Raw genomic sequence first — 25,596 nt, 5'->3', positions numbered from 1 at the left:
TTGGCGTCACTGTCGTTATCTTTGGCGTCATGGTTCTAGAAGCATGAGGTTGGGAAGTGAGCGAGAAGGGGCTGATCTGTGTGATGTATAAATGGGTATGTGAAGTCATGCTGTGTGCAAATGTGAGAAAAATGCAGGGGTTTATGATGTAATAGAAGGGTCGGTGATGTCACACTGCGTTCAAATGTGGTATGAGAAGGATAGTAGGTTAGGAGGTAATAAAGGGGTTTGTGATGTCACACTGTGCTCAGATGTGAGACTGATACAGGGGTTTACGATGTAATAGAGGGCTCTGTGATGTCACACTGTGTTCAAATGTGGTATGAGATGTATACTTTAGGTTGTGGGGTAATAAAGGGGTTTTTGATGTCATGCTGTGTTCACAAGTGAAAATGATACAGGGGTTTACAGTGTAATAGAGGGGTCTGGGATGTCACACTGTGTTCAAATGTGGTATTAGAAAGGTACCGGAGGTTATGAGGTAATAAAGGGGTTTGTGATGCCATGCTGAGTTCAATGTGGTGTGAGAATACAGGAATTTATGATGTAATGGAAAGGTCTGTGATGTCACACTGTCTCAGACCAACACGGCTACCAAGCACACCCCTGAGAATGATACAGGGGGTTATGATGTAATGGAGGGGTCTCTGCTGTCATGCTGTGTTCAATGTGGGATTTATGATGTAATAGAATGATCTGTGATGTCACACTGCGTGCAAATGTGGTGTGAGAAAAATGCAGGGTTTATGATGTAATGGAGGGGTCTGTGATGTCATACTGTTCAAATGTGGTGTGAGAACAATACAGGGTTTATGGTGTAATAGAAGGGTCTGTGATGTCACACTGTTTTCAAATGTGTGAGAATGATACAAGTATCCAGGTTGCAGCCATATTGGTCTAGAGGGAAAGGCAATCCGGACTCGTAGTAGAGATGACATTTTTATTAGACCAACTGGATTTTTGCAAAAAACATTCTTTAATTGCAAGCTTTCAGACACAAACACCCTTCAGCAGGGATTGGAGAAAAGATTGTAAAAGTTCCCCTGGGTAGAAATGAAAGTTCATATTTCATAGGATTTCACAGAGGAGTCAAGAGATGGAAAACTCCTCTGGGCAGCCCGTTCGTAGCTGGTCTGGAGCCTCTCACCTCCTCTGAGGATCTGTCATGATGCAAATTACCTTGAAACAAAGGCAGGATCTCAGGTTTCAGGTGGTCACAGTTGCTTCCTGCTTGTGAAAATATGAAGATTTCATTTAAAAAATCGGTTAAAATTCAATATCGTCCAGGTGTCAGGTATCCAAGTTATAGCCGTATTGGTCTAGAGGAATGATACAGGGGTTTATGATGTAATAGAGTTGCATCATAACCCCCTGTATTTAGAATTGAGGATCTAAACCCTTGTTTAGAATTGAGAATGATACAGGGCTTAATGATGTAATAGAGGGGTCTGTGATGTCACACTGTGTCCAAATGTGGTGTGAGAACGATACAGGGGTCTATGGCGTAATAAAGGGGTTTGTGATGTCATGCTGTGTTCAATGCAGCGTGAGGATCATACAGGGGCTGATGATGCAATAGAGGGGTCTGTGACACCACGCTGTGTTCGAATGCTTTTGGTCCTATCCTCCTCCCACCCCTTTTGGTAAACCTGCTCTAGCACCAAAAGGTAGCATTGGGATCAAGGCTCTGACCCATTTTCTTACTGCTCTTTCTCAAGTAGCAACTAGGTAACAGACTGCAGAAGGTAGTAAAGCACTGGAACAGGTTACCCAGAGAGGTGGTGGCATCTCCATCCTTGGACATGATTAAGACCTGGCTAGACAAAGCTCTGGCTGGGATGATCTAGTTGGGCGCATCCAGACGAGCGCGCACGTATCTCTTGCCCTGCCTCAAACCCCTTTGAGGCAGGGCAAGAGGCACGTGTGGGAACGAAAAAATGTTCCCCATGCTGCAAGTTTACAGTGCAGGTAGAAAATTAGACCCCTCCAGGGGTCTAAAAAAAACACTCTGCAGTGGAGTGGTGCAAGGCACGGTCTGGGACCAGCAGGGACGCGCCCCTTCTGAGCAGCACCCCCACAGGGTCCCCCACACCCACAGTCCCCCCAGCTATCACCCCACACCTACCCACATCCTTCCACACACACCCACCCACCCACCCCTTCTCACCCTCTTCCTGCAAACACCACATCCCCCATCACACACCCATCATGTGTGAAGAAAACCAAAAGCACACATCAACACGTATAGGTATTTAGAATTTAGTTTTTACATGATGATAGAGACACTGGTAGGCTTCCGCATTGCTTTAACATTGCAAATATACCAATAAAGCATTGCCCAGCTGATCACTGTCTCTCTGTCTCTCTATAGATGTGTGTGCATGTGTATGTGTAGAGTAGTTTTTTGTTTTAACTGCGGAAGACCATGGATTTGGGGGTATTTTTAAAAATGGATTTGGGATGCTGCTGCAGCAGTCCAGCTGGCACAAGGGGTAGTGTCCCCAGGTACCAATTGGCCGGGCCCCAGAAGGCCCTGAGAGCAAGTAGCCCTAAGCTGCTTGCCAGGGCAGCTTTTTGTATGGATGGGGCCAGGACAGGGCAGGGTTTTATACTGCATGAGACAGCACAGTTGCTGGCCCCAGCCTCTAGCTCCCCCTGGCTGCAGATCCGGGAGGAGCCAGGCAGGGTTATTTTACCCCAAGTGGTACAGTTTGCTCCACGACAAAGTGCATGTCCGAGCACATGCGCTGAGGCAAAAAGCCCCAGCTCAAATTTGCACCACTTCTATTTGAGCTGCTGTAAGTGCACATGCTTGCATGTGTGGACGCGCCCGTTGGGGCTGGTCCTGCTTTGAGCAGGGGGTTGGACTAGATGTGACCTCCTGAGGTCCCTTCCCACCCTTATTCTCTATGAATCTATGAATAATAAGCACAGACTCTGCTTATTCCTTTCCAAGCACTTCTCAAGGGTCTCCACAGAGACCTCTTTGCAGATCAGGAAAAATGACTAGGTCAAACCATACAGGCCACTAGCAGAGCTTAGGAGTCCTGGCTACAAACTCTTTGTTTACCCTGCCAGACCAAGGGAAACATTTTAAAAGATGCCAAATTCGACGATCACCGTTGTATTAAGCATGTAAGAGAATCGGACTCAGACTTCTAGACCACGTATGCACTTTGGAAAATTTTGCCACGACTCTGGATTTGAAGATTTTTGTTTCTGGCCCACGTAGGTTCTTCAAAGGGCGATTGGGCAGGGCATTTTCCCTTTCTGCGCTCAAGTTTTCACTTCTGTAAAAGAAAGAAAATACTTACCATTCTTGACAGTAGCTAAATTCAGTGATTTTTTTCCCCCCTGAGTTACATGGGTTGAATGCTGCAGTTTTCCTCTGGGTGGTTGGTTGTAGCTGTGTTAGTCTAAGGACATAGGCAGGCAAGTTGCTTTGAGTAGATGTGATCTCTTTTTTTAGACCAGCTGAGTAGTTGGGGAAAAGTTTCTTGGCAAGCTTTTGGGTGCAATCACTCTTCTTTAGGCATAGGGAGTCTCTGCAGTTTTCCCCTGCAGGTTCTATTGGATATGTTTATGTAGCAGTGTCAAACCACTAAGAAAGCCCAAGAGAGACTTATTTCCTGAGCTAACCAGGCTTCTTCCATATATTGCATGTTTAATACATAGGAATGTTCCCAGTTACAACCAGTAGATGGCAGCAAGGAAGGCATGACTTCATTCCTAACCTTGCCAGCAATATTGCGATCATAAATACAGCGAACAGCACTGGGGACGTGTTGTGCTCAGAGGACTAACCCATCTCTCCTGCATAGCTTCCTTGTTCTCATCTGTCACTCACACAGCAAAAATGAAAGCCAGAGCTAGTACTGGAAGAGCTGGGAAAACTATGCACCCTAAGGTTTGTTTGATTTAAGGAAGGGTGAGAATAGAGACTCGGATCCTGCAACAGTCCCAGCAGCTGCTAACCCCTAATCTCATTACCCTGCACGAAAGGGTCCCAGAAGCTCTGAGGCACGCTGACCTAAAGACACGTTTCATCGAGTGGCTTAGCACACAGGTTTGTGTGCAAAGTAACTATCGGTACCCGATCAAACCACACTCACGGGGCCTTTCCATTCTCTTTGTTTGAGTCTCTATTTGTGCGTGATGACACACAGCAGCTGACAAACTGCAAAACTCAAAAAAGACCCTTCTGGTGTGGCAGGAAGTAAGTGTCCACATCGCATCCACGGCGCCTTCATTTGCAAAGTCAGATGTCCCATATCCTGTCAGACTGGTATCTTTTAACCAGTTTGGGTTGTTTTTTTTTTCTTTTTCTCTTGCTGTTGAAATTTGGGGTCTGGGGCCAAATCAGTTCTGAATGCTATTGAGCTTGGTTGTTCAAGCCTGTGTGGTGCAAGTATCCTGCCTCCCAGACTCTTCAGCCTGGGGCTCCCAAATCCATGGCCGGCATCCTACATGCAGACCCCAAGCCTTGGAGCTTAGATGCTCCCTAGTTTCACTTGCCCTGAGCCAAAAAGCTGAAGGAGCAAGCTAGAGGGAAAGCCAGAGAGCAGCCCCCCATCACCATAAATTGTGTAGCTGAGATCCTCCTACTGGCAGGCTTTAGTAGACTCTGGCAGGGGTGCCTGCTCACAAGGCAATGCACCCTCAACTACACCATGCCATTCAAGGCTGAGAAGAAGGGGATCTCTAAGTAAAACCACCTGGGCTCAAAACCATGCTCATGTTATCTTCCCTGCCAGGTACCAGTGTGAACTGTAAGATACAGCGAGGCAGTAACGTCCCTCCCAGTGCATTTAACAAATTGAACTTCACAGGCCGCACGAGGTAAGTGTTGTGGCCACTTTATAGAAGAGGAAATGGAGGCACCAAGAAGTTGTGGCCGGTGAAGAGATTGCTCAATGAATCAGCAGCTGAGCTAGCTACAGAGCCCAAGAGCCCTAGCTTCCTGCCCTGCTGCTGTAATCAGTCTTTCTTTCTTATTTAATTCCCTTAAAAAATTCGTGGTAGGCTGAAATCTCTGAGCTTCAGGCCACAGGTGGTTTTTTGGACAATACAAGTAATGCAATGTTTTCAGGGAGGTGGAGAAGGAATGAACACAAAACACTTCTTTGTGTTGGGATCTCTTGTTTTGCAGACACTCCTTGTTAGAAACAGTCACAGCCGGAACAGACTGAAATGTCTTCAGTTTAATTATTGTTTTACATAAAACTGTACATCCCCCACCCTCCAGGGAGTGTAGAAAGCCTGAGACAATTAGGAAAGTATTACATACAAAAATACTATTTACAGTGAAACAGGAAAGGGAGGTTGGAGGGGATCAGGGCTAGATTTTACCTATATCAGCAGTTCTTCTCTCTCTCTCCCATTTCACCCTTTCCACCTTGCACAAGCAAAGCTTCACTTTCAATATGCAAACAGAAGATCTCAGAGCACTTTTCTTGATCTGTGCAGTCTCTGAGCAGGAAAACCCACAGCTGATTTAACCCCTTCCCTTCTTACAAAAAAAATAGCACTCTATATGTGAGCTGTTCTCCCCTTCCACCCCACCAAAACCATTGCCCCTTGCTGCCACCAAAGGGGAAAGTTCCTCGCCCCCTCACCCCAAGCGAGCACCCAGGGCTGAATGTGAGCCTCTAAATGCCCCTCGCATCCTTGTATCCATCTAGCACGAAATGCCCTCTGCAGCTTTTGTGTTTTCGCCCATGCATACACACTGGCTATTCTTGGAAAAGACCAAACCACTCGCTGTTGGGCTGGAGAGAAGAATCAGTGCAGTGGTTCCAGAAGGCAGGGATGGTCTCTGTCTGGCTATAGCCATGCTAAAGCTTTGACCCTTTAAAAGCGGTCCTATGGAAGAGGTTAGGGCCCCCAGAGTCACTTCTGGTGTTACAAGTGGGCTATATCTAGCCTGCTTAGCCCCAATGTGATGGGTGGCTCCAAGCATCTAGGTCTAAGCTATAATTTGATGGGGTGAGGGAGGCTCCTGGCCCAATTCACATTTCCAGCTTGGTGGTTTCTCAGGGAAACTTCCCATTTCAGAAGCCTGATGCAAAGGACTCGGTGCCAGCAACAGGCACCAGGAAGGTTTAGACTCCCAGGCCCTTTGTGCAACAGAGTTCATGATGCTTAGGCCCCAGCAATCCCAATGCCGAGGCAACCCCTCCTCAGTGTAAATAGGGGGGTCATCCAACTTCAGCACTGGAGGTGAAAGGCCAGTCTGGCTTGCTTTCCTCCTGTGTGCATGGCAGATGTCTGTCCCCAAGCACTCAGAGGGGCCTGTTGCGGGCTGCTCAGTCATCCATGCAGTGGTGGGGTTCGAGTGCAGAGATCACCAGAAAATGCTCTGCTGGCGCTGGCTTTGGCTTTGGCGGGGAGAAGAGGAGCCCTCACACCAGCTCATCCAGGAGGGTCCCGATGCCTTGGTGGGGCTCTGTGGGGCCTGCAATAGGTTTGTTGCACATGGGGCACACGCAGCGCACTTCCAGCCATTTCACAAGACACCTGCGGGCCACAAGCAAAAAGACAGTGGGTGGGTGGCTCCCGCTCCCTTCCTCGGGTCCCTGGGCTCTTTTCCCAAGCACCAGGTCACCGAACCCATGGGGCTCCTGCCACTCACAGGCGCCCACCCTGAGGGCCTGATCCTTCTTTCTTCCTGCTCTACTCCCATTACCTTCCCTTGACTACCAAATTGCTGCTGCATATTAACCAGAGAGGGTCAGCCCTATGGAGCGCCTCTTGCTGAAGCACCCTGCCCTCTTACTAGTTTGGAAATGAGCTTCACAGAGAGAGGAAGAAACAGCGGGGACAGCAGGGACTCGGTGCTCCCGGGGGAATCTTTCTCCTTCCAGTGCCCAACCCGGTCCGTTCTCATGCTGATATTTGGAGCGGCTGAGATGGGAATCACCATACCAGGCTGGGTCTTAACCCTCCCAGGGAGTTGGCCATGCTGGCTCTGCAGCCAGGGAAAGCTTGGATGCTTGCTAAAAGCTAGACTGGGAGCGGATGATGAGGATAATATTGGGTGCACCAATTTTTTCCATCCAAGTTGCTGAAGGCTGCTCTTCAGCAGCCGGAGAGGGAGCAAGGTCCAGATGCTGGGTCTGTTACCACCCAGGAGTGACATGGGGCATAGAGCGAGCCTCTTGCACACTTGGAGCACATCTGTGGCGTCAGACCTCTACCTAATTGTGAGCATGAGCGGTGTAACCAAACAGCAGGCCTCCTGCCGACATGGGAGCCCAGAGCAAGCAGTGGGCTGTCCTTGGCAGCTACTCACTTTCTGTGGAAGGCATGTTGGCATGGCAACACTCCCAGCTCATCTTTCACTTTAAAATCTTCCAGGCAGACGGCACAGGTCTGCTGTGGGGAAACAGAAGGGGAGGGATGAACAGGCAGGACAAAGCATCATGACAAAGCTCAGGAAACAGTCTCCGAGCATTGCCTGCTGGCAAGGGACTCCCCCCTGTAGCTTCCCCCCTGGATGCTGCCAGAAACCCCAGTTTCACTGCTCAGGGTGGGCAGACTTACCCCTTGCAAGTTTAACTTCTTGGCATCACCCTTCAAAACCACCTGGAGGGCACAAGGGGAAAGGAGGCAGCAGATTAGTATCAGAAACAACTGGCAAAGAGGCCAGGGTGGTGATGAGAGTGAGTGTTGGGGTCGGGGAGCTGTCTTGGAGACAAGAGGGTGGCAGAAGTGATATCTTTGCTTAGGCCAACTAGGTATTTGCAAAAAAAAAAATCTTTATTTGCAAGCTTTTGGGCATGCGTGTCCTTCATCAGGCATAGGAGATTGCAAGGACTGTACAAGTTCTCCAAGGTAGAAAAGAAAATTCATATTTTACAACCAGGGTGAGCTGCACAGCTGCTCCCCAGGGTAGCCCTGGGACTGGAGTTAGTGGGGCAGGACTCACGAGTCTTGACAGGGCCTGGACTGGAAGAGCAGGTTGGGCGGCAGGTCAAGAACCAGGAAAAGCAACAATGCTGCCAGGATCGCAGAACCAGAATAGCCGGTCTGGCCGCACACCGACAGCTGCCAGGGGTCACAGATCCTGAACAGCAAGTGGGGCTGCAGGTGAGGCCTGCCCTCCACACGCCCACTCCAGCCGGCATTGCTATGCTCCCGTCCCTGGTTTCTCTCCCCAAATAACACAGCTTTTGGGACTGAGCAGCAGGCTTTGGGCAAAGAGCCTCTGAAACAGCTGGTCTTTTCCCTGCAGAGGGCAGCAACTGGCCATCTTGGCTTACCTCCCCTGCTTTACATTGTAATCGCTTATTATCGTAGAATCATAGAAGTAGGGTCGGAAGGGACCTTGCAGATCTTCAGGTCCGGCCCCCTGCCTGGGCAGGAGGAAAACTGGGCTCAAATGACCCCAGCCAGGTAGGCATTGAGCCGCTTCTCAAAGACCCCCAGGGAAGGAGCCAGCACCACTTCCCTTGGAAGTTGGTTCCAGATCCTAGCCACCCTGACTGTGAAGTAGTTCCTACGGATGTCTAATCTAAACCTACTCTCCAACAACTTGTGGCCGTTATTCCTTGTTATCCTGGGGAGTGCTAGGGGAAACAAGGTCTCTTATAGGTTGGCCTGTACCACTACAGACCTTGTTTCTCAGTGTGGCCGGTTTTCCCCTTCCACTGGCTCAGCTTTGACGCTTTTCCCGGCTCAGTGGCATTCGCCGAGCTGATAGCTCAGCCCTAAATGAAGCCAGAGGCCGATACATGGCTGCACTACAGCACTATTCCTCTGCAGCCACAAAGCCTGTATGCTAAGGAGGTAAGTGGAATGTAGGTACACTGGGTTCCCTGCACAGGGGTGACTTTTATCCTCTTGGGAACATATACTGGGACCCTGCCTCTGGAGAGCAGAAAGCAGCCCAGGAGCTGGTAGTGCAACCCTAGGTGTGGAACAGTCTTGCACTAATGTTATCCCTTGGATGGCTTTTTGACTTGTGCAGAATATAAAAATTGTCGGTCCTGCTCCTTATGGACCAGTGCCCCTCCCTGGCACTTATCTACCTACGTGTAAATACCACAGGCCCAGTGCTAAACTGTATGGGAATAAATGGAAATCAACCCCAGACTTTACCTCCTTGTATCCAAATCTCTCGCTCTGGGCCTGATGACGAAGTTTGCTAGGGAGGGAAAAAAATAATATATTCCATTATAAACTCCACTGTGCATAAAACAACGGTTCAGGCTAAGGGACACTGATAAAAGCTGAAACCAGTAAAACTCAGAAAAGACAGCACGTCTACCAGGAATGCATGTATCAGGAAATACAACGTATTTATCACCTACAAACTCACTAACACAATCGCATCATCCGTTCCCCCTCAAGCCCCAACCGACCACAGTCAGCAAAGTTATATTCAGGCTACCTTTGCTGCTCTGGCCTTCAGGCGAGTCTAACTGGACATGGGAATTTCAGCTGCATAATGAGAAAATCACAGCCACACCTGCTTTCTGCAGTAATCTATGGATGCAAAAATGCCCAAACTCCAGCAGAGGCACACGGGAAGCTCAGCTTTGGACTCTGGGATGGGACAGGGTTAGAATTAATCATGACCCATCACAACTTTAGCCATGAAAACTGTTTAGGATCTGGTAACCTCTGTCCAACTCATCTTGGGACGAGTGCTTATCTCACAGAAAAATAACTTTCCCATTTGCTATCAACAGGCCCCTTTGCTGCTGACTTGGCAGAGAAACCAAGGGCCAGGGAGAATGAGCTCCCTTCTTCTGGCTTCACCAAGATGATCACCCAAGGAAAGAAAGGATAATTGTATGAAAACTGTGGGACAATGAGTGTTTATTAAGTGACGGCACCCCAAATATATTTATTCATGGAGCAAAATCCTACACTGCAACCACAGTGAATGAGCCTTTTCATAGTCCTGGCTTGAGACTAGACCTCTTTCTGACCAAATCCATCATCGCTGGGCCTTACTGGATATGGGTCATAGGACATCAGGCCTAATAAGGGACATTTAAGGGACAAATAAGGGACATTTTTTATCATACAGGACAAGGGGGCACAGTTGAGGCACATTGACAGGGGCAGAGTATGAAGGATGCTGCCTGCTCAATACTGGTCCCATGGATAAATGGGCAACTCCAGAGTTGTCAGTCCAGAACCCTTTGCCAATACTAAAGTCAATATTAATGCTCCCATGCTGCACATGTCTTTAAATTGGCTCAAAATCAGATTGTCATGGTTAACATTTACAAGTCACTTTTTTCACTTTTGAGGATCAACCCTGCTCTCTGCCTTCCTCAAAGCTGAACCCCAGGCGGAAACAGTAAAATACTTCCAGTGTAGGGTGCTGCCATTTGGGGAAGCCTGACGAGAGATGCCTTGGGCCTGCTCTGGCATACCAGCCCCTGCATTTCAGGTTCACTTCAGCTAGAATAGTTTTTGCTGAAAATTGGGTGCCTCGTGAAGGGCATCTTTGCAATAGGAGCCTCTAAACTCAAAGACTGGCCTGTGGCACTGTAGCTGTGGGGACTTGTTTAAGGTCAGGGGTAGGGAGCAATGCCAGAAGGAGCAGAACTGATAACCCCACATAAGCACAGGGACCACAAAGCCAGGACTCTCCATTGGCCAAATCAATCTGAGTCCATGTCTCTTCCCTGCTCTGAAAGAGAAACCTCTGATCCAAAGGTGCTGCCAGGAAGGGGGTTATTTCGGTCATTATTTCTTCTTTGCATTTTTCCCTTTTCATTGCAGCAGCTCAGAGGGTTTGGGAAGGGTGGGGGGGGAAGGCACTGAGCTTGCATTCACTGCTTACTTCTGTTTTCCAAAGGCAGCCAGCTTATGACTGATCAGAGCCTAGCGTCTCCTGAAATATCATCAGGAATTGGAGGACAGGGCCCGATAAGATCATGCAGCCTACGGCCCTAATTGTTTCACTTAGGAAGTAGTTAGAGTTCCAGGAAGCGCTGTATTTCCAGAGCAATGCTGACCCGCCAGCAGCCGCTAAGCCTGGCCTGGCCCTGACCTTGGACTGAGGATGGGGGTGGTCAGCACTTTCACAGGACTCCAGGGGGACACGATGTATGGCGGTGATAAAAGAAACTCCCAGCCCAGTGCAAACTTCTCGCTTGTTTGTCTCCCCTGCCAGCCAGGCCTGGAGAAATGCTGCCACCGGCCCCACAGATGTGGAAAAGCTTCTTGGCTGGGGGATACCCTTCCATTATCTTGGCTGAGCACCGCGGGAGCCTGGGAGGTCCATTCCCCCAGCGACTGAGCCGTATCGGTAATTTGTACATTGCTTCCCTTCCTGCTGCCAGACTCTTGCAAACTGGATCCAGCCCCAGAGGGAGAGGAGGGCTGCTCTGCAAACACCCAGTGGCTGTGGGGGGGAGGCCCAGTGGCTGGGAACATGTAGTGTGAACTGATAATACTTTCACCAGGGACAGAGTGACCCCCCCTGGATCATGGGACAGCAGGCTTTCTCTTCCTGTTCACTCCTCGCCTGCTTTGATCCATGCACATGGAGCCAGCTCCTTTGGGGTAGAACAGGGCACCGTACCTGGTCCCCCCGTCCCCCAGTTTTTACAGCCTCCTCGCTGCTCTCTTTGCTCTAGTCTAGGACATCAAACTCTCACTTGCCCCCAGCTGCTGTCCTGCAATGAACAGGGAACTATTTCCCTGTTGAGTTACAGATCTCCCACCCACAACTCGAACTGCAAACAAGGGCCAGGACTACCTGGCTCACACCACCTCCACGTGCAGGATGATCACTGCTGACAACATGAATCTAACCCCCCATGTCCATACCTATGCATGTCCTCTGTGCCTGTGCCGTGAGCCTGGAGTCCATATATGCTCCTGCACAGAGCCCAGGCCTCTACATCTGGAGATAAAGGAGTCAGTAGTAGGCTGTTATCTTCCAGTGAACCAGCCACAGGAAGGAGGGACGTAAAACAGCACGGAGGTCATCTTTATTTTCATTGTGAGTTAGGGGAGCAAAATGTCAGGTATTCCTATGGAGAGGTAGGGGTGGCCGGCCCGAGGTTGTGTGCTTCTGCCTTGGCTGCATCTCATTACATGCAGGCCTGTCTCCCAAGGTCTTAGCTTATTCCCAGCCTCCAAGTAAATGTGAGGCAGCAAAGGCCTGAAAACCCCTGCCCCACTCTCGCCCACCCCCACGTGCGCACGCACACAGACAGAACGTCCTTTATGTGCTGCCGTTGGGAGCAGAGGAACAGCTGCAGAAACAGCCCGCTATCAACCAGAATAATTTCCCAGGCAACCTCTGTCCCCATGCACCCCCCACGCACACAAGCCAGATGAGACAACCAGGCTCATTATCCAAGCCACAAAAGCCCGGAGTCCCTCAGCACCTCCTCCAAACCCAGCGCCCTTTTGTCTATTTGCTTTTATTAATGAGAATGAAAATGCTAGGCTGAAGCAGAAGCTGGGGCAGAGGGACAGGTCCTAGCCATGGCCTCTTACAATGAGCGAGCACTAGCCAAAGGCACAGTGCTCCCTTAAGCAGCACCCTAGGGAGCAGATTTTGGGGAAGAAGAGGTTGTGATACCAAATCTCAGTGCAGAGGCTGTAGGGCACATTTAAAAGGCAGCTACTGCTCTGCCAGGGGCTGGAGACTTGGGCCACAAAGGTTGAGGAGTGGACTGACTCCACCTCTCTGCTGGGGAGACCTTGGTTTCCTATGGGTTGGTTTCCCCCTTTCAAAGAACAAAGACTCTTTTGGACCTCATCCACAAAGGAAGCTATCACTGCAGGACAGAGAGGGGCCCAGCAGGGCTGGGGAGAGCCCAGGATGGAAATAGCTGCTGATTCGGACAAGGGTGCAAAGCCAGGGCCTCGAGGTCCGGGGCAAGTCAGGTGCAAGAAGCATCAGCAGTGCTGGTAGAGCCCAGCAGTGAAGTCTTGAATTCAGCATTGCCTAATCCGCTGAGTCCTTTCCAGAAATCCCAGCTGCTGCTACACTTAGTGTTTAAAAATAGCCTGCTTTTAATAGGCAAGGGTAATGTAAAGATACATCCTCTCACTGTATGCCACAGCATCTCCCCCTTCCCTCATAAACAATGCATCCATCTCGCTCGGTCACCTGAATAATACGAACCCCCTTCCTGCCGTTTCCTGCTCTGCTCAGTCCGTTCTGTACTCAGATGGAGCCCTGTTGAGACTGGGATTTTGGCTTGGCTCAGAGCCCTGCAGGGAGCTGATTGTTTAGTCCTTGGGGGAATGGGGCGACTGCTCCTGGCAAATGGTTCCCAGCAGGTTACGGAAATAAACAACAGAGGCACTGGCAAGGAGTTTGCTCAAAGCAGGGTTAGACAATGTGGTGCTCGAACTGCCTGGGTCTACGGACGTTCCTGCTCCCGATTGTGCTCCTCTGCCTGGAGCTGCTGGAAAAGTCTATTTTAAAAGATTTACCCCAGGTCCAGCCAGGACAAAATCTAGGGGTGCTGATTCTCACATCCAGGCTGGAACTACTAGCCCACCCCTCTTTCATGGGTTCATGTGTCCACGCAGCCTTGGACATAAGTATGTGAGTTGTCTCGGTGGCCATCAACAGAGGGGATGCTCCCGTTCACCTGTTTTTGCCGCTTGTCTATCTTGGGGATTTGTATTTGAGGCAGGAGAAGTGCTCCTTTCCGGCCCTGGGCATGGGACGTGTCAGTGTGTTGTACAGGGCCGAGGAACAGCTGCCATTCCCAGAGGTGACACATGGAGGGATCAGATGACAGAAGAAACCTCCAAGAAGAGAAGGGAAACTGCTGTCACAGGCAGCTCTGGAGATGAGAGCACCCTGGGGATAAAATCCTCATGCCTGCCAGATTCTCTTCCAGAAACCCTCTCCCAGATGCCATCCTTTGCTGGGGAGAGCTCCCCCAGGTATTATTCTACCTGCCAGGCCAGGGGGAATACAGGGTTAACTCCAAAAGATCTGTAACACTAGTCATGCTCTGAAGCTCAAGACAGATTGATGGGCCCTAGTGACACACATGAGATTAATTTCTTCTAATTTGCTTAATAGAAATAATAGATCTCAGAATATGACTGGAGGCGACAGGCAGCCTTTGGGAGGCTATTAGAGGCTTCTAAAAATAGTCCCCGGTCTCTCCGATGAAGCTAGTGCTATATCCAGAATTTCTCCAGAGTGGGTGACCTCAGGGTCAGCTCCTTTGCTGTCCACCCTGTCTCTCTCTACCCCACAGACACAGATCTGTGACCTTATAACCATGGGGCTGATCATTTGGTTCCCTGGGGACAGAAGGAGATGGAATGATTGCTCTTAACCAGTGGCTCCCAGCAGGGGTGGGGGGACACAAGGAGGGGAGGTAATTTTTTCAGGTGTTACCCCATCAAAACACAATGGTAGAATAGTGTGCTTTGTTAAGGCTACCCCCTTAAAGGGCACAGACAGCAGCAGACCTAGTGCCTGACCCATCTTTTTCTGTTTTGCTTTTTGCAAAAGCCTGGAAGAGCAATGGAGCTCCCTCTATAAGCTGTCATGCTCTGTAAAAAAAAAAAAGAAATAGCAGCACTACCAGCTGGGAATCATTACTGACCCTTACAGTAATGAATGAGTGTGTGCATGCGATGGAGGATGAGTTTGGTAAGGAAACAGGAAAGGCATTTTTATAGCCAAGCAAAGTGAGAGAGAGAAGCACTCCTCTCCGTAGGAGAGAATATCAAACCGACTCCATGAATTGGACCTTTCTAGGGTCAGAGATTAGCAAGGGTAAAATAAGGCTAAGTCAGCTGGCAGCAGTGACAGAAGTTATTGCAGCTTGATCACGACTTACAGAAGTTCTGCTCGAAGCCCCACCACTTCCTAGAGTCGTGCATGGCTGCACAACTCAGTTTTTCTTTAAAATAAGAATTTCCAACCAACCAACCTGATGCTACTGTCTTCAGGCCACCCAAAAGACAGTGGCAAGAGTGATACTTCTCCAGGAAGCACCAGCTGATAAATGGGCTCCCTGCACCCTCCTGCAGTGAGTGTCTGCAGAGCTCAGCAGTTCCCCAGCTCACCTGATGAAGTAGCAGCAGAAGATGAGGCTGAGCACAAAGACGAAGATGCCAGTGCCAAAAATGACCATGTAGATGTTCAGAGGCAGGTCCTGGAAGGTGATCGGAGGCATTGTGCACGATTTATTGGTATAAATCAGCCCCAAACTGCAGAAGCATCCTTTCGGGGAGAGAGAGAAACAGCCTTTACCATCAAGAAAGGGATGCGGAAGAGACGAGGGAGGCAAAGAAAACTTACCCTTTACTGCAGCATGCACAAGGGAAATATATAAGCCTTAATCTTCATTTTGGGGTACAGAATTTATGGGATGGAAGGTGCAATTGCTGTCCTCTTGTCACATGTTGGGTCCTTCACTGGGTCTGATACATGGAGGACCTAACCCTGATACCCAGCTACAACTCAGTCTGCTGAGACTCATGTATCAGTCTTGGGAGCTCTCCCTTCACATCTCTCTGGTGTACTAGGTATCTCATCACTGAGATGAATACACTGTTTGTGGGAAGGACAGGCCTAATTCTCCCTCTAGCCCTTGAGCAGCTATTCCCTTGACTTTCCCTTCACTGCATCATAAAGAGTAGCTAGGCAGAGAAAAGTGACTCTAAAATTGGCCTCTGCTTCCCTGGCATCTCTCTGCATCCTGTTAGTCTCTAGTCCCATCTGCTCTCTTCATGGCTCTTTCTCCCCCTAGCTCTAACCCAGATACAGGAGAGCAAACTAGTGTCTGTTCTGCCCCACTGCAACCTCTAAAGAACTGCCTATGCCAATGCATGGCAGACTCTTTACCAGAGGAGCAGAATTGATATTTTGATCCCCAAAGGACTTTGCAATGTGGGCAGAAAATAAAACCAAGCATCATCTTGCGACCTGTAAATGGAAGAGTCCTGCCCTGAAGTTGTCCGAGAAAGAAATGCACAGCCCTGCTGTATCCTGTTTACAGCTGGTTTTATGATGATTACTGCACCTTAGACATGATACCTCCATCTCAATGAGAACATCCCATAAGGGATGTGAAACCTGGCAGGGGTTGTTGGGGACTACCCAAAGAAAGACACCTTTTTTCCTACCGCTTCTGGATTCTCAGCCTAGCACTGTTGTCAGCACTTCCCACATCCACCTCTGAGCTTCAGGGGCAGTGATCTGAGTCCTGGGAGTTGGCTTGCGGACTGGCTTGCCTTGCGTGATCCCTCGCACCTGCCATAAATTCCCAGTGTCCTGTCCTGAGCCTCAGGTTGCATCCCTGATTCTGCTCAATTGTTTAATGGGGATTTGCTTCCATTTCAGCCATTGATGTCAAACCCTTTTTTAGATGGGATAAACTTCTAAGAGCCACAACTTGTATTAGCCCAGCTTCCCCTAGATTCATGCAGGAGTTACCTCGATCAGTACAAATAGCACCTAGGATTTGCACTGTGGCAGTGCCTGGAGACTCCAGTCACAGACCTGGCCCTAATATTGCCTAAACACAGAACAAAACCATAAGCCATGCCCTAAACACCTGCCCCAGTAAGTAGCTTCTTCACTCCACTGCACTACGGCTTCACACTAATGCAGCTTCATGGATAGCTGGGATGGATGCAAACCTCTGCCACATCAACAGTGTAGATACTACATGGTATGCTTGCAGCACAGCAGATTTTTTGGGGGGGGGTTATAGGTGCAGATCTCCCAAGGGCATGCCGACCATAGTGCCCCTGGGCCTGGTTTTATTAAACCAATCATTCCAGCAATCCAGGCACTTGGAACAAAAACAGCCACATGCTCCTTATCTCCATAGAAATGTAGCATACTGAGATGGAAGATTTATGGAAGAACAGAGTAATGCTTGAAAAACAGGGACAGTTGGTATGTCATCACAGCACTGTGCTAGCATACCAGCACCAGAAACAGAGACTGATGAGCTTCTTCAGAGCTCCTGGGGAATGGATGAATTCTCACTTCTAGCCCTGGACTGCTGAGTGTACCTGACTTGAAACACATGGTAGTCAATGAGAGCCTTTCAGCTGACTGCAGGGTACTTTGGATCAGGCCTAATACACTCAAGTGCACAGAGGTAAACTCACCGCTCCCCTCCTCTAGCTCATCCCACATGATAGAAATTTTACATCTCTACCCACATGATATTCACAGGCTTATTCTCTTCTGCTGAGGATGCTTGCAGGATCCACAAGAGATGCATCTAACTCAGGCCAACATCAACACAGCTCCTATTCCAGAGACAACAGCACAGGAATCTTAAGTGGGAGTAGAAGATGCTGGGAGGTGGGTAATGGTGCAGGAGGGATGTAAACCCAATGATGTGAAGGAAAGACAGGAAAAAACCTGTCACAAAAGAGAGAACGCAGGGAAACGGCAAAGCTCACCTGGAAGGTGATGCAAAGCAAAACCCTGACATTGGAAAGCCCTGTCTTTGTATGTCTGAACACAGCACCGACTCCATGAAAATGGGAACCTTGCCTTCCAGATCTCTGTGTCTCTGAACTGAGGCCCCATCTGTGTGCTGGAGTGCCTCTTCCTCCTGCCTTCCCACTCCAGTGCCTGGAGTCCCTGCTCTGCTGAATCTCATTAAAACCCTCCTAGAGAAACACTTAAGGTTTTAATTACAGACAGTTCAGTCCCTTTTTTCCTCCTACCTCTGGCAAGAGGGCAACTTTTCCTCTCTACCACTGGGGCCAGAGCTAGGAATGACCATGGCATCTTATTTCTGATCCCAGGCGGGCAGCTGAGGGGCACAGAGGAGCTGTGATAGCTGTTCGCAGAGAGCAGCAGTGCATCTTCCTGGGGTAAGATAGGAACTGCAAGCAGGGAGGGGACTGCAACTACAAGGGAACTGGGAGCCAGGAGAATGGTGTACGATCCTGGTGTCCTTGAAGCCAATGGTAAAATTCACTTCAGTGGTGCCAAGATTTTACACTGACTCACTGTGGGAACCTAAGGAGGTCATTGCTTCTTGCTTTGGTTTCAGCTGTTTTTGAGCAGGGATAATGAGACATCTGTACTGGCAGAAAGGCATTGTTGGGATGAAGAAATCAGCATCTCTAACTGTTTGGAAGGTCCTTAGATGAAAGATGCTGTCTACAATGTTCAGCTCCTCCTATTCTGCAGCCCCAGGTTTCCCTATATAAGGCAAATCTAAGATTTTTGGAGCACTACAGGTATATCCAGAGCTTTATAAACACATGAAGAGATGGCTCCTGTCCCAGAGAACATGCGGTCTAAAGGCTACATTTTCACACTGCTACTACGCAAGGGTCAGACTCAAGGACTGCACCTGGGTTTAAAACCAGGAGGGATAATTATACATCCAGTACTAACATTTGTAGTTCTACAAGCCAAAATAAGCAGTGTCAGATCTCATGCTTCAGGGTGCAAATCTGGGGGTTGAGACTGAAACTTCATAGACCATCCCTACTGTGGACTGTACTGCAAACCGAGTGCCTTACAGGGCAATTTTTGGGGGGCGCTATTTTGAAGCTTTAAGTAATTGTCAGACCTGATGGAGCACTGTCCGGTACGGCAGGAGACAGGGTACTTAGTTATATGCAATGTGCTCTGTCCTTTTGTGGCAGAGAGAGAATACAGGCTGATATAAAGTGGTGGTCTGTTCCCATACAATAGGATATGGGGCAGCTCCATCTAATTCAGTGCGTGCCTCCTCTTGTGTTTCAGTCTATCTAGTATCTTCACCTATTTTCTTTTGGGCCCAACAGAGCTGTGGTCTCTGCAGACCCTTGTCCCTTCTCTTTCCTTAGAAGAACCAGCCAAAATGCCCACAGTCCTATACCCCAGAGCATCAGAGGCAGGAAAAGACAATAGAGAGAAGTGGGCTCTTTTCTCTGTTGTGATGGAAACTACTCAGAAATTATCAAAACCTGACTAAATCAGCCACTTAAAAAACCCCAACCCTAAATGACATAATAGTGGTATGTCATTTGGAACTCGGGCATGAAAGCAGCTGTTATAGGATACAGGAAGGCCCATTAGAAGTCAGCCAAAAAAAGAGTGGTGACTAATAATGATAATTGACGATAAATACATGAGAGAGAGGATGAAAAATAGAAGTCCACAGCTGAGCTCAGTTCAATTTTGAAGCAGAGCAAGATTCTCAGAACCTGCTGGGAAGCACCAGCTATTAGACCCAGGCAGGAGCTCAGCAGAAAGGTTTTCACACACACGTACAAAATTGCCACCCAATTACACAGAGAAAGGGAATGTGAAGTGGCTCTCTGGGAACATGCTAGGGGCTTGCTGTGCAGTTCTGTTATGCTTTCAGATGCAGCATTAATCTGTGTGGTAGGGCAGGCTGAGGCCTGTAAGTACCAGAGAGGAAGGGTGGTATTACAGTTAAACCAGTGGGATAGAGAGTAGTAGGTTCAATTCCCAGCTCTGTTTTTGACTTGATGCATGACCTTGGGCAATGCAAGGCACCTCAGGCCTGGTTTTTCAAGGCACTCAGCTCTTGCCATCAACATCCAGCCATTTTTCCAAAAAGCCTGACCCTAGCTGGGTGTTTGAGAGCAAAAACTCTCCATTCATGGCATCTCTTGCCCTGAATTGTTGCAAGGAGGGACTCTCAAGAGGGTTTTGTCCCTGGACAACCTAAATCTCCTTACAAGCTGGGGGTAGTTGCAAGGAGTCTAACTGCTTGGCAGGTGATCACTGATTGTCTAAAATGACCTAGGCTTGAGAGCAAGCCTCTTGGGCTCTTAACTGACCACTCATCTATAGGCAGTGGAAAATCCCCTCAGTTGGTGCTTGTGAATCTGGTACTCCTAAGGAGAGAGGAAAGAGCTGACTTTAACCTGACTGGTTTCATGTGAAGGCTGTTTGTTGACCAGAGTGCCCATAGGAGACTGTTAATCTCTGATGGTCTCAGAACAAGCTTCTGAGCCAGGGACATTATTCTTGCATAGAAAAAAAGTGGAGTCTAGATGGGACCTTGCCTTTGTTCCCTTTGGATGGAACACCCCTTAAAAGAACTTGCGCTTCTGTTAGTGCAGGGGTGGGCAAAATGTGGCCCGGGGGCTGGATATGGCCCACCAGGTCACTCTATCCAGCCCTCGGGGCCCTTAAAAAATTTAGAAAATTAATATTTATCTGCCCCTGGATGCCTGTCAGCAGCCCTCGATGGGTTGCTAAAACTCAGTAAGTGGCCCTCCACCCAAAATAATTGTCCACCCCCATGTTAGTGCATCTCTCTGTCTCCAGATTGCCCCATCCTTGCATATGGCCATAGCAGAACCCTGCTGCTGCAGCAGCAGACTTCATTAAGTCAGTGCTAGTAATGGTGGCCTTTCTGAAGGAGAAACAAGCTAGAAAAGAACTTTATAAAGACTATAACCTGCACCCTTTTCTGAAGGGAGAGTGTGATCAACCTACTCTCGCCAGCCATAAAACAGCTGGCAGGACTAATTTTAGAAACTCCCACTTTGCAAGTATCATTCTTTAAAAATAGGCATTTGGGACTTGTGAGATCCTGTTAGAATTGCCAGAGATTGGATCAGGTTCTGGGGAGTGCCCTTTTCCAAGTAGCACAAGGATGCCTGTAGCTTGGGGTTTAGGGGTGTGTTGTCAGGGAACATAAGCTTACATGTTCTAAAAGTGTCGTTTCAATGAGGTGACGCAGGCCTGAACAGGCCCTAAACGAAGCCAGTAAGGGTCTGGACTTGCCTGAATTCTCATCACACTGTTTGAACTCCTAGTGTAGCTAGGAGACCTTTTTTATATGGAGAGTGCATCAGTTCAAGTCAAGGAGCACATGTGAAGATGCTCGTGCTGAGTTTCAAGAGTAGCTTGCTTAGGCCCAGCATAAGCCTTTCTCTAACTGGTTTAAACTGAACCAATGGCTTTGTCCACATCAGAAGCATTTTCCCAGCATAATAAAAGCTTAGTATGTTGGCAATGTGCAAAGGTTGTTGAAACCACAGTGGTGAAGCTGTAGTCTGTACAGCAAAACCACCCCGTAGACTAAGTACAGACAATCAAAAAGCCCGAGGCTGAATTGCTTCAGTTTTTGCAGATTAGTCTAAGCTGCAGAGATTCAACCAATAAGCAAATGAACAGACATTCACTTTTCATTCAGGAAATTCAGCCATATGCCTGCAGTGGCTCAAGCCAGAAGGGTGCTAGGACATGGCTCTCTGGCATGTAGCCTGCATGGGCTGTGTGTTCACTTTCTCTTCTTGATGCCTTTGAGGTTTCTGGGATTTGAATTCCACAATCACAGCAGCAGAACTCTGCAGGTTGCTTGTCACTCCCTCTTCCTGCTTCCAGGTGCTTCTGGGATTTGTAGTCCACAGTTGCAACCAGCACTAAGTAAGTGGGGTAGGGCAGCTCCGTACTTGGGGGAAGGGAAGTTTAACCCACCTCCCTGGTCCCAGACTAGGGTGGCCATTCATCTGGTTTTACAGAGGAAAGCCCAGTTTTCTGCTATTCTGTCCTCTGTCCTATTGATACGAAACCAGATGCCTTTATGTCAGACAGGTGGAAGTCTGTGGAGGAAAATAAAGGTGCCTGGTTTTGTAGGCACCAATAGGACAGAGTAGCAGAAAACCAGGCTGTCCTCTTTAAAACCAGCCAGGGCTTGTTGGGGGGAGGAGCAGTGAGCCAGCCCTCACTGCTTCAGCTAGGGAGAAGAGGGGTGGGGACAGCCCTCCTCTCTGGAGCCGACAGAGCAGCCCAGCCCAAAATGCTGAGATGCTGGGGACTCTGTTTTAACTTGAACCAGGAAGGGGTCTGGGACAGAAGTTTCATAAACCGGTTTGACCTAAATCAGTCAAGTCTGATACTATGTTCAACCAGGTTTATCTTAAACCAGTTTCGGCCACGTATGTGCACTGGCTGAACCAGTTTCAGCTATTTATGTGCAATAAACTTCTATTCTGTTACAGAGTTAAACCAGTTTCTGATCATTTAAACTGGTTTATGTGTAACTTCTGTCCTAAGCCATGCTTTGCCCTGGGATAAAATGGTTTATCCCAGGACAAAAGTGACATCTATTTGTAGCCAAAGAGGTTGGTCATGAATTGTCCTCTTCACACCCCAGAGTAACCTAGCTCCTGCTGTCAGAAGGAGTTAGGTTAAAGGCTAAAGTAAGCGCTCTTAAACTGAATTAAGAGCATTTATGTAAGGGTTGCTTTAGTTTAACTACACAGACCCAAGCTGTATAGACAATGCCAAAGCCTCAATTACTCCTTGCTTGTACTTGGGACTTAAAACTGATTATTCTCTGACAAGGAAACTCCTGTTGTAATGTAGAAGACCCCGCTCCAGTTAGCCCAGAGAAAGATAGGGCCATCAGCACAGAAAAAAACACCCTATACTTCCTCCCCTAGCAGACAGTCTCAATCACATAATTGTCCCAGAGCTGTGCAGCCCATTCCTGGATCACAAACGAGGATGCGGTGAGATGAGAGACATGCATTTTCAATGTCTAAAGGAAACCAGAAATAATCCTATTTAAAACATATTGTTTGCTCAAGAAAACAAACTTGTTAGCACAGGTGGAGGTTTTCCTTCCTAGAGTCTAAGAGGGAGACAAGGGGGGTGGGGGTGTGGAAAAACCCTGTCTTTGACCTTGTTTCTTCCAAGTTGTGAGTCAAGGACTAGATTTCCACAGCTACCATATATATAGATACAAATATATCTATAGATAGCTAGATATCTAGATATAGGTATCTATATATCTATCTATATCTATAGAAAGGACAGTGACTATATTCACCAATGCATAACAACAGTGAGAAGGATTTCAGTACAGTCCTATAGGGGAGCAATGGACAGACCACTTGCAAAATCTTGGCCTTCATGCCACAATAGGGGCTACATGGCAGGACCTCTGCCAACTTTGGTGGGTGCAACATTGAGCCTCATCAAAGCAAGAGACTCAGGGGAAATGCAAGGTTATGCTCACACTCACTGGGCTCTAGCCAAATGAATCATGTCACCTCACAAGAGCTTTTTTTTGTAATATGACAGAAGAAATGCAGCTGGTCAAAATATAAAAGCTATGTTCCCCAGTTCCACAGAAAGGTGACAGAGCTTGCAAACTAAACTCAACATCTGCTCAGTGCCACACCAGTCTTCTGAGCATATACATTCCCCAAAGAGTGACCTCTGTGCCCACAATGGGCATCAGTACATCCTCTCCTCCAAACAAAGCTATGCATGTGTAGCCCCTTGGATTTGCACGTACCCACTGGACTACACAAAATATATAGGTCGGTATTCGAGATATATTTCAACAAGAGGAAGAATGCTGAAAATATGTAACTGGGAACTGGGATGGAAGCATACCCCCACTAAGGCACCTTTCCTGCACCACTTACACATGTACTTAACTTCATGAAGATGGATTCATATGCTTGAATGCTTGTCAAGACAGGGCCTAAAGCCAGATTTTACAAACCTGAGTGCCTACACTTATATTCCTAAATCCACGTGTAAGTTCTTGAATAAGAGTGGCTTTGTTTTCTGATGTCCCCAGTTCTCAGCTGCTGAAGCTAGTAGATGCCGTGAATCTTCAAAACCACCAAAAGCAACTGTGCTTTATGGGCCTAACGTGATGGATCCAAGCCGGACTCATTTTCTCATGGTATATTTCCATGCATCTGATTTTAAAGGCAATGCAGGCATTTTAAACACATTAGCTGTTAACATGTGGCAAGAATACTGGCTTCTTGTCCCTGAAATTGCACAAGAACACATATCTGAATCTGTGTTACGGAAGAGGAAACCACTGGTTGCATTATAATAAGCTTCAAACTTTGCAGCCCTTCAGGAATTAAAAGAAACCAGCCTTGTTACCCAGGAATAGTTTTGATGAGAGAATTCCCACCATGGTTTCTGAACAACTTCACCATCAAACTAAATGCCTGATTATTTTACAAACTAATGTATGCATGCGTGACCGTCTTCATGTACTATTGGTATGTTTAACAGGATACAGCGGAGATGCAGGGCCTTGTCTTGGGTCCTTCTTTAATAGGTTTATTCCAGTTGCATGGACACATGAAAGAGGGATTTTCAATATGAGCAGCAGCCAAAATGAATGCATGGCAAATTAATTTAGTAAATGGCTTTATTCATTGGAGCTGAGCAGGATTCACTGCACTTGAAATAAAACTGAATCTCCTCCCCACTCCTCTTCTTTTTCCCTTCCATTGTCTTTTGCAGCACATGGCCAATCGACTGTGGGTTAGTTAAATTTCATGGGACTATGTGCAGTTAAGGGAGGGGGAAATGCAATGCAAACTAGCCATCGAACAAAAGCCTCTTGAAATAATTGATCCAAGCTTGGTATGAGTATATCCAAGAAGGGATTCTTCTTATAATTAACCATGATACGTAGGCAGAGCCATGGAGCATTCACCATCTGTTAGCTATTAAAAACACAAGTCTGGCAAGGAAAAAAAAAAGTGGTGGGGGGGGAGGGAGGAGGGACGAGAAGGAGAATACAGTAGACAAGGAATAAAAAGTTCCCAAAAGTAAACTGGAAAAGATTTCTCCACAATGATTTAGAATTGTAGTAGAGGTACTTATTTGTTGAAAGACATCAGATAGCCTTTTTTTTTTAAATTGTCTTTGTTTTGCTAAGCATATATTTAAGGAAAATAGAAGCAGCAAAACCAGGGGTAAAAGGTTTGATCCAAAATATTTTTCTGTCACCATTAGCAAAACCAAAACGAAACACATCAAGAGAAAGACAGCATTCAGACAGAAGCAGCACGACTGAATTGGCTAATTTTGGTAACTCGTTCAACAAGAAGCAAAAAAGTTTCTGCCTTAAGATTGCAGAAGTCCAAATCTGAGTATCAACTCCCAATGACCCTCTTCTCCGTAACAGCGAGACCCAGTAAATGATTCTCTGGCGGATGTGGATTCACTTCGTTTTGACTTCATCGCTGCACTAGAAAAACGGTTTCGCTCTCTTTCTCTCCCTGACTCCAAGAGGGAGAGAGAAAGGGAGAGAGAGGAAAGTGGAAACAAAGCCTCAGCTTGTATTTCACATGTTTTGGCAGCAGCGTGAATTCCCCAGTCCCAGTCTTGATGGGAATGACAGACGTTTTACCTTGTAGAAAAATCTTTGGGCTTTGCCTGGCGGTATAAAGAGGAGCCTTTGCCCATCTCAGCATGGAGCAGGATCCACTGGGGCACAGCCTCTCAGCACAATGAGACTTTCTGCATGCCCACGGACACGCGCGCGTACACCCCCTCCACTCCCAGCCCATGCCAAATACTAACCGTTACACCACTGAAATGGGTGCATCAATGAGTCCCAAAGGATGCCTCTTGCTAGGAAAAGGGAAATGAGGAGGAGGATCCTTCCTCTCGTCAGACACTCGAGGAGATGGGGAGCATAGCAGCACCCAGAAGAGCTTGCTCCCTCCCAGCAGCCGTCCAGGGAGCAGGAGGGATGGGCTTGGAGGTGACAACAGAAAAATCCCAGAGCAGATGATGCTGGAGGGGGGAAGGCTTGGGCAACTGGGGCCTCTTGGTTGCTCCAATTGCAAGGCACTAGCTGCTGCTCAGGGGTTGTTTCCTACTCCCTAGTACATTGTATAGGGCTCTGGGGCTGA

The 25,596-nt window shown here is 48.0% G+C and overlaps 1 protein-coding gene and 1 long non-coding RNA gene across 4 annotated transcripts; one reads left to right on the top strand and one right to left on the bottom strand.

Moving 5' to 3' along the window:
• Nucleotides 1-18: 18 nt before the first annotated feature.
• On the top strand, nucleotides 19-24,842 carry LOC112550213. 2 transcript variants are annotated; one of them, XR_003093924.1, is made up of 4 exons: nucleotides 19-95; nucleotides 4,755-4,839; nucleotides 11,135-11,269; nucleotides 24,692-24,842. It is a non-coding gene; the product is annotated as an uncharacterized LOC112550213 (long non-coding RNA). The 2 variants fall into 2 exon arrangements; XR_003093923.1 differs by having other exon boundaries at nucleotides 9,693-11,269.
• Nucleotides 5,014-25,596, bottom strand: RNF122 (ring finger protein 122). Of its 2 annotated transcripts, none has more exons than XM_006022976.3 (6): nucleotides 16,087-16,102; nucleotides 15,025-15,181; nucleotides 9,100-9,145; nucleotides 7,543-7,584; nucleotides 7,292-7,374; nucleotides 5,014-6,516 (listed from the first exon to the last, which is right to left on the bottom strand). In XM_006022976.3, the coding sequence occupies exons 2-6, from the start codon at nucleotides 15,132-15,134 to the stop codon at nucleotides 6,402-6,404; spliced, it is 396 nt and encodes a 131-aa protein (XP_006023038.1). In that variant the 5' UTR covers nucleotides 15,135-15,181; nucleotides 16,087-16,102; the 3' UTR covers nucleotides 5,014-6,401. The 2 variants fall into 2 exon arrangements, with proteins under 2 accessions (XP_006023038.1, XP_006023037.1); XM_006022975.3 differs by lacking the exon at nucleotides 16,087-16,102 and adding an exon at nucleotides 25,262-25,596 and having other exon boundaries at nucleotides 5,015-6,516.

This window comes from Alligator sinensis, unplaced genomic scaffold (assembly GCF_000455745.1).
Source record: "Alligator sinensis unplaced genomic scaffold, ASM45574v1 scaffold98_1, whole genome shotgun sequence".
Taxonomy (NCBI): domain Eukaryota; kingdom Metazoa; phylum Chordata; order Crocodylia; family Alligatoridae; genus Alligator; species Alligator sinensis.
The sequence above is the reverse complement of the archived record's forward strand: the minus strand, read 5'-3'. Positions and strand labels throughout refer to the sequence as shown.

Excerpts from the sequence above, each read along its gene's own strand:
- RNF122 (XM_006022975.3), bottom strand. The coding sequence starts at position 25,286 with ATGCACCCATTTCAGTGGTGTAACG. Across the intron at positions 7,585-9,099 it reads AGAGATTTGGATACAAGGAG|GTGGTTTTGAAGGGTGATGC; the intron begins GTAAAGTCTGGG and ends TGTGCCCTCCAG. Across the intron at positions 6,517-7,291 it reads CAACATGCCTTCCACAGAAA|GTGTCTTGTGAAATGGCTGG; the intron begins GTGAGTAGCTGC and ends TGTGGCCCGCAG.